The 8896-nt window shown below is 52.9% G+C and overlaps 1 protein-coding gene across 1 annotated transcript; it reads right to left on the bottom strand.

Annotated features, from left to right (window-relative positions):
- Positions 1-4791: 4791 nt before the first annotated feature.
- LOC308530667 (myeloid cell surface antigen CD33-like) lies at positions 4792-8531 on the bottom strand (the record flags this gene model as incomplete). The annotated part of the gene is made up of 5 exons (XM_081107363.1): positions 4792-4889; positions 7280-7327; positions 7557-7835; positions 8037-8426; positions 8492-8531. 5 exons carry the CDS (start codon positions 8529-8531, stop codon positions 4792-4794), a joined length of 855 nt encoding a protein of 284 aa, XP_080963489.1.
- Between the last annotated feature and the right edge of the window lie 365 nt (positions 8532-8896).

Below are 8896 nucleotides of genomic sequence, written 5' to 3'. Positions count from 1 at the left end.
AGGGTTCTGGCTTGGGGTGGGGCTTAGCAGTGCGGGGCTTAGGCAGCACGGGGTCCCGGCTGGGGGCTCAGGTGGCACACAGGGGTCCCAGCTGGGGGCGGGGCTTATGCCCCGCTGCCCAGGGCTGCACATGGGGCCTGGATGGCAGCTCGCGCTGTCCTGCCCTGTCTGTAGTATAGGATAGAGGCCTGGTGCACGGGTGGGGGCCAGCTGGTTTACCCTGAAAGTGTCCCAGATCAGGGTAGGGGTCCCGCTTGGGTGCCTGGCCAGCATGGATGACGGGCTGATGGCTATTTGCAGCTGGCCACACCCTCTTCAGGGTGGGGGTCCCCACTGGGGTGCCTGGCCAGTCTGGGTGAGGGCCTGAGAGCCGTTTTCAGGCTGGAGGGCAACTTAAGCTCCCAGCCTCTCCTTTTTTCTTTTTTTTTTAAATTCTGGGATTTATTTACCTTCTATAGCTGTCACTGGAGCTGAGAGCCGGCTCCAGCTCTGAGGGCTGAAAGCAAGTTCTGGGTCTGTTTAGCTTCTATAATTGAAACTCTGTTGCCATCACAGCAGCTCTAAGCTCTGAGGCCGAAGCTGGCTGAAAGCAGGTCTCTGGAGCTTGTTTAGCTTCTATAATTGCAACATAGTTGCTTAGAGTGCAGCTCAGAGCCCAGCAGCGGCAGGCCGGGAATGTTGGCTTCCTCCGTCACTGGAACAAGCAAGCCTCCTGTTCGCTTCAGCTGCATGGCTGCCGGCCGCCATCTTGGTTGTCAGTTAATTTGCATATCCTGCTGATTAGCCAATGGGAAGGGTGTCGGGTTATGGTCAATTTGCATGTTTCTCTTTTATTAGATAGGATTACATGTGGGGAGAGAAATGGAAGATCACTTTCTCACTTTCTCTTCCTTGTCTTTTCTTTTTTTTTCTTGTCAGATTTGGCTCAGAGCTTTTTTTTTTTTTTTAATTGTCAAAAGTTTTACATAGGTCTCCTTTTTCTCTGATTGACCCCCCACCCCCAGCCATTCCCACCCCAGGCAAGCCCCTAACCCCCAGTGTCTGTGTCCTCGCGTCCTTTCCTTATCAGGCCCTCAGTTTTAGAAGGCCACCCTCATGGGCTCCTTTAATGTCACTCCTTCTGAAAGAACAATCCTGTTGGGGGTTAAGGCTTCAAGAGATGAATGTGGGGGGAGGGGACCCAATTCTGTCTAGAACATCCAGGTTCCTGGGGTCCCCACCTTCCATCCATCCTTGTCTTTATCATTTTATTGTATGTATTTTTATTGATTGCAGAGGAGAAGGGAGAGGGAGAGAGAGATAGAAACATCAATGATGACAGAGAATCATTGATCAGCTGCCTCCTGAACACCCCCTAATGGGGATCGAGCCTGCAACCCGGGCATGTGCCCTGACCAGGAATTGAACCTGGGACCTTCAGTCTGCATGCCGAGGCTCTATCCACTGAGCCAAACAGATTAGGGCCATCCTTGTCCTTATTACAGGCGGTACCACACCTGGTACGTGCAGAAAAACCAAGCATGTAAGTAATTACATCATTCCTTCTCCCCCGTTGAAAGAAATACGTCCATCTCCATCATCCAGGGGATATTCAAAGCACGGTTATATTTCCAGGGACTTGACTGAGGGGGGCTGCAGTCCTGAGGGCACCCTCCCCAGGCTCCTCCCAGCTCTGGAACTGGTAGCCACAGGCAGGTGCGGGTTTGCTCCAGCCACCCGCCCGAGGGCAGGAGATGGTGCAGGGTGTGGGGACGCACAAGCCCTCCTGTATCATCACTTCCAGCTTGAAATCCGGGTGCTGGGCCTAGGACCCGGGAGTGGGCCCTTGCCCTTCCAGCTCACCCCAGACGCCAGGGGCAGGGGCCCCTCTGGAGCGGGACATGCCACGCCCCTTCCTGGTTTAGTCTGATGTCGAAGTTTCCTCTTTCAAAGAAAGAAGAGCTGCAGAGCGCAGAGGAAGCCCCGACAATAAGGTGAGGAGGTTTTGGTGCACACAGGAGAGGAACCTCGGGCCCACTCTCCATCATGCGTGCTCTCTTCCTCATTTCTCAGAGACTCAGCCTGCGGTTCAGAGAGGGCCACAGACAGGCCACCGGAGCCTGGGAGGGCAGCACCTGCCCCATCTCTCTCCTGGCTCCTTCCCGTAGCCTGTCCTTTGCCACCTCATCCTTATACCAGCGACCGAGGCATCTGAATCCTGCTAAGAAGTGGAGAAAAAGGCCCCAGCCGGTTTGGCTCAGTGGACAGAGTGTTGGCCTGCGGAATGAAGGGTCCTGGGTTTGAACCCGGTCAGGGCACATGCCTGGGTTGCAGGCTGGATCCCCAATAGGGGGTGGGGGCGTGCAGGAGGCAGCCCATCAGATTCTTTCTCATCGTCGATGTTTCTATTTCTCTCTCCCTCTCCCTTCCTCTCTGAAATCAAGGGAGAGAGAGACAAAGTGGAGAAAGAGGATGGAAATATGGGTTTCCATGAAGCCACAAGCCATGCCCCTAATTACCTGGGCATTTAGCACACAGAATGCACTCATTGCCTGGGCCCCTGGCCAGCCTCTCTCCACCAGCACATGAGGGCGAGGCTGGGGGAGGGCTTGAAGGCTGCTGGCAACGCCCATTCAGAGCCACAGTGCAGGTTTCCTCTGCACCTGGCCTCCCGCCTTTGATTCGGGCAGCACCTCCTCTGGTCCAGGCTGGTCTCTATGGCGGTTTCTCTAGCTTTTCACAAGCCCCAGCAGCCTGCAACTGTTCGTCCTGAGCCACCCGGGATCACCCAGAGGTCATGTTGTGTCTGGTACGATGTGGTGTGCAGTAAGCTTACTTACAGCTTCCCGGTAGCACCAGGGAAAGTGTTCTCTCTCTCTTCCTTCTCTCTCTCTCTCTCTCTCTCTCTCTCTCTCTCTCTCTCTCTCTCTCTCCCCTTCTATCTTTCCCCCTCCCCCTCTCTCCCCTTCTCTCTTTCCTCTCCCTGCTCTAGACTTTCAGTCCCCAAGTCAACTTGAACTTCAAGATATATCCAGAAATTAAACCTCACCATCCACCTCACTTCCCTGGTTCAGCCACCATCCCTTCTAGCCTTCTGTGTCCTTCCCATTCTCTGTTTGGCTGCTATGGACACGCTAGTCTATTCTCAAAAGAGCAGCCATGAGAATTGGTTACAAAGAATGTTCAACCATATCTCTGATTTCCTCAATGGCTCCCTGGTTCTTGCATTTGCTGCAAGCTTTCCCTAGGCTGCACACCATGAGGTCTGCACCTCCCTCCAGGGCTCTCCCCTCCCAGGCGCTCCTGGACTGTTATGCCAGAGTCTTGTCTCCATCACACACCAGGCTGCTTCTGCCTCAGAGCTGGGACACTGCTCTCCATCTTTCCGGCTAATCTCCTTGAGGGCAACACACAGTGTGCTCTCTCACCAGCATCAAGTCTAGGCTCGGAATCACAGTTCATACTCTCAAATGTTGGAATTGTCCCTCCATGTCACCTGATCTTTTCCTTGTATGATTCCTCCCCCAACGTATATCACCATCCAACAGGCTGTAATAATTTTTAAATTTATTTTTAATTTATCCTCTTGTCTCCAGAATGACAGCTTCTGGATGACAGAGATTTTTGATGCCAGGTTCATGGTTGCATATCCATTACCTACAACACTGCTGGCACATAGTAGGTGTTCAGTTATACTTTCTAAAGTGTCTGTATATAAATGACTAAATATGATTTCATTCAAATCCATACAAGAATAACACACATACATACACACACATGTTCACTTGGATGACTGTTAACTAAGTTCGAAGTATGATCATCCGTTGGAGATGTAGGGATGGGGGGGGGGGAAGGGTATTTCAGCTGAAGAAACTGCACATGCAAAGTCTCAGAGCCACAAAGGCCGTGGCCCAGCCAGATGTGGAGATGATGTGAGATGCAGGGAGATAATAGAATCTAGTGGAGAGTCCAGCGGGAGACAGACCACGCTGAGCCCTCAAGTCCAGCCTGTGGTGGTTGCTCCTCATCTCTGGCCATGGAGAGGAAGCATCATTGTTCACACTGTGCAGGAAGTGGGCCATATGTCTCTGGATATACAATCTGGAGACAGGTAGCTGGTGGGTTCAGGGACCCAGGGAAGAGATGAAGCCACAGGAACAATCCCAGCACGATGAGCAGGAGATGGCCCTCAACATAGGCTCTGACTGGGATGAAGGATGGACAAGTCTTAGTGGATTGGGGAGAACGGGATGGTCTTAGAGAAAGGGGCCACCATGTCATCACTGTGATGGGAAGCCCAGCAGAGAAGTGGGTTTGGGGAGGAAGGTGACAGCTCCATTTCAGCAATGCTGATGGGCAGACTGGTGGGAGGTGTCAGTGGGTGTTGGGTGGTGACACACCTGTATCACTCACCTGAGGGGTTAACCTGAGACTGTGTTTGCATCCTTTGTGCTCCTTTGGGGCCTCGGGGCCTTCCTCCTGTAGTACCTGACTCTGAGGGAAGACACCAGGATCTTTCAGTATGATTGCATCAGGTCCAGTGGGCAGCAGACCCAACCCTCTATTCCCTGTTCAAGGCCTGGAGAGGAGACTGAAGTGGGAAAGGGTGTGTCTGGCCTGGCAGACCCTCCTGATCACTGTAGGTACCTCCCACCCTGGAGACCTGGCTTATGGGACACTCAACAGGTCTGTCTGTATGGAGTCCTCATTCACCAGCCCTGCCCCTGACCCATCGGGATCCAAGGTCTCAGTTCAGCACTCAGCCTCCTGTCCCCTGCCCTCTTTAGGCCTCCCTTCCCCCCTGAGCTGAGCTCACATGAGGACGATGAGGCAGAGGAGGAGGAACAGGATCTTGACAGCGGCTTCCCCGATGGCCACCAACACCACCTCTGCCCTGGGTCCTGATAATCCTGCAGGAAAGAGGGACGAGGATGGAGTCACCTGCTCAGCTGCAATCCCGTGTCCTTCTGCTCCCAGTAGGACCCTGGACGTCGTTCCCCAGGCGTTCCTGCATCTCTGGATTCGGGACCATTTGGGCTCTCAGCATAGACCCCGCCCTGATCCCCAGTAATTGGACAGAAATGGAAATGTGTAAGTTGGAATTCATCAAATTGAAACATTCTGCTGATCAATGGACATGATGGGGAAAATGAAAAGCCAACCCACTTAATGGGAGAGAACATTTGCTAGCTATAGATTGGATAAGTATTAATAACCCGCCCATATACCAAACTCTTAAAACTCAACAACAAAAAGTCAAAGAACCTGATTAAACAACTGGCAGAAGACTTGAACTAAAATGTTCTTTAAAGGTGACATACAAATGAACAATAATTCTGTGATAAAATAAGCGGCGTCGTAATTATCACAGAAATGCAAATCAAAGCCACGTTGAAGTAGCCTTTCACACCCACTAGTAACCTATGATTGTTTTGTTTTTGTCTTTTTATAATTTTTATTTCTTGAAGTATTACAAAGAGTATTACATATGTCTCCTCCCCCCCCCTTGACATTTCCCTGGCCCCTACCCCAACCCCCCCCCCCGTGTCTTGTGTCCATTGGTTAATCTTATATGCATGCATATAAGTCCTTCGGTTGATCTCTTAATCCCCCCGCCCTCAAACTCTCACCAGGCTTCCCACTGTAGTTTGACAGTCTGTTCAATGTTGCTCTGCCTCTGCATCTACCCCTGTTCATCAGTCTATACTGGTCCCCATTATCTGTCCCAACCTCACTGGAGCAGTCCCAACCTCACTGGGACCGTCTCAGCCTCACCGGGGCCGTTTCAACCTCACCGGGGCCATGCCGACCTCACCGGGGTCGATTCAACCTCACCGGGGCTGTCTCGACCTCACTGGGCCCGCTTCAACCTCACCGGGGTCATCCCGACCTCACCGGGGCCATTTCAATCTCACCGGGGCCATCCCAAACTCACCGGGGCTGTTGTAACCTAACCGGGACCTTCCCAACCTCACCAGGGCAGTTTCAACCTCACCGGGGCCGTTTCAATCTCACCGGGGCTGTTTCAACCTCACCGGGGCCATAACGACCTCACCAGAGCCGTTTCAGCCTCACCAGGGCCGCTATGATTTTTTTTTAAAGGAAAATACCAATGTTGGCAATTGAGTGGAGAAATTGGAAGCCTTATACTTTGCTGGTGGGAATGTAAACTGATGCTGTCACTGTGGAATACAGTCCAGAATTTCCTCAGAAAGTTATACATAGAAAGTACCATTTGACTCAGCAATTCCACTCCCAGGTACATGACCTAAAAAACAGAAAACATGTCTGAACAAAAAAACGTACATCAAGTTCACAGCAGTATTATAACCACCCAAAACTGGGAACACCCTAATGTTTATCAACTGATCAACAGAAGAACTCAATGTGGTACATCCATACAATGGACTATTTATTCAGAAAACCCCTTAATGCCCTTGTTCTCCATTAGAAAAGATGTGCACACAGCTAGATCCCTTCACACCATGGACAATTCCACAGTCACAGAGATGGCGGTGGGGGGGAGGGGGGAGTAACGTCTATCTTTCTGGTGGCAAAGAACCTGTTAGGTCCTTCAGGTGAACAACCAATGCTCACAGCAGTGTATGGACCCTGCTCACTTGCAGGGGGAGACTGAGCTTCTGAGGGCAGACTTCAGTGCCTCTAAGGGAAAAGTCTTTTGTTTTTAATAATTGATGTTTAGAGGGAGAGAGGAAAGGAAAGAGAGAAGGGAGAGAGAGAGAGAGAGAGAGAGAGAGAGAGAGAGAGAGAGAGAAACATTGGTGTGCTGTTCCAATAATTTATGCATTCATTGGTTGCCTCTTGTATGTGCCCTGACAGGGGGATCAAATTCACAACCTTGGTGCACTGGGGCAGCAGTATAACCAACTGAGTTACCTGGCCAGGGCCAACTTCAGTGCTTCCTTCATTATTGGCCATGTGACTATATTGCTTGTTCAAAAATACATAAATTAAACTATTGGAAGAAAATGAAAACGTGAGCCTGGAGGATTCGTCAGGAGATGGAGGAAAAAGGCCTTGAGAGGCAGCTCAGCCATGTGCAGGGTGCCTAGTTCTCCTGGTGCAGCTGACAGGGGCTGGGAGAAGTCCTCAGGGGAGCAAGGGGCCAATGGGGACAGCTGCTCACAGTGGCCATGGGGCTGAGGAAGAAGTGGGAGCACTGTGTCCACCCACAGGGGGCGTCTGGTCACCAGGTGAGTCCAGAATGAGACAGAGGTTAGCCCTGTCCATATCTGGAAATGGCCCTGCTCCCTACAGCCCATGAGGGGCTCCTTCTTACCTGTGCCGTCTCCTAGGCAACCACCTGTTGTTGGGTTCTCCGGCGCACCTGGGACAGGAAGAGAGGTGTTTGCTCATCAGTGAGCAGAGATGGGGTGAGGATTTTTTCAGGCATTGCACTTCGACCCACAGAGAACACAGAAATGCAAGAGGGCCAGGTATTGTGTCCTTGAGGTCCCCTACACAGCCAGGCCTCCGGGACAAAGCACCAAGCACACCTGCCTGGCCCTCTTTCTCTTCACACCCTCAGGGACCTGCTGTTCCCACCCAGCACTCACAGGTGATGCTGAGCTGGATGGTTGTCTCCACGGTCACACCAACGGCAGGAAAATGCACCTGACAGGTGAGGTTGGTGCCGTGGTCCTGGGGCCGTGGGGTGAGGGTGAGCACGGAGGAGAGGCGGGTCCTGGGGCCCAGGGAGCTGTGGGCAGCTGACGTCCAGGAGAAGATGGGGGGCGTGCCCCGCTCACAGGCCCAGGGCACAGAGCAGGTCAGGTTCCTGGGGCGGCCGCTCTCCAGGGGCCCCGGGATGAGGATGTGGGGTGTGTGGTTGAGAGCTGGTGAGGAGGAGGAGACAGGGGATCAGGAGGGAGGGTCCCAGGTGCAGCCCTGAGAGAAGCCTCGGGCTTTGGTCCAGCTCCTCCCTCTGAGCCCAACAGGCTGTACCCCAACCCCCTCGCAGAATGGGGTTCCCTCCCAGTCCTGCCCAGGGCTACCGTGAACTTCTCCCAAGGCCTCTTCTGGAGCCCATTCCTTACCTGTCACTCGCACAGAAAGCATGTCCTGTATGTAAGAATATTTATGCCACTGGGAAATTCCTCTCTCCACCCGAAAAAAATATAATCCATCATCTGTCCTCCTGGCGTCTCTGATGTCCAGGGAGCAGTTGTTGGTCCGAGGATCCCCAAGGAGGTGGAATCGGCCCTGGGTCTCCTCCTGCACGTTACGAGCCAGGTTGTTTGTGACCACAGCAGCATCGTGGAATACATTAGCTCCTTCTGGGAACCAGTAGCCATATGCAGGGGAAAGATGATTCCAGTCGCGCCCCGGGTGGGTGAAGGTGCAGGGCACAAACACACACAGGCCCTCCTGCACCATCACGGGTGTCTGCACTGTGAGCGTGAGTCTTTCATCCTGAGCCTGGGACCCTGCAGGAAAAGGAGGGTCAGCCACAGCCCCCGCCCTACGCCCCCTTCTCCCCTCAGACACTCACCTGCCCACAGCAGAGGCAGCAGCCACAGCATCTCTGACATGGAATGTTTCTGGGCTCCTGTGGGTGAAAAAAGAATGAAGACAGTGGGAGCGGGGACCATGGTGAGGCCACGGAAGCTGGGGAGGGGCGTGAGATCTCGGCCTTTCACAAAAGAGGAACCACAGAGCCCAAGCGCTTCCCCTCTCTACACAGAGACCGAGGGCACCCTCCCAGAGAAGGACAGACAGGAAGCTCACCCTGAGTCCTGCCCAATCTCAGGTCTTCCCTGCAGCTTCAGAGCTGAACCATGACCTCTGAGGACATTTGAGGAGGGGACACTGGAGTCTCCTATGGTCCTCCCATTAGGGGCTTTTCTGAGCTCTGGTGTCTACACCAGGCATGTAAAATATACGGAAGGATCTTAGG

The sequence above is a fragment of the Myotis nattereri genome (genome assembly GCF_964212035.1).
Source record: "Myotis nattereri genome assembly, chromosome: 15".
Classification (NCBI taxonomy): Eukaryota; Metazoa; Chordata; class Mammalia; order Chiroptera; family Vespertilionidae; genus Myotis; species Myotis nattereri.
Note: the sequence above shows the minus strand (reverse complement) of the source record. Positions and strands in the feature narration are given on the sequence as shown.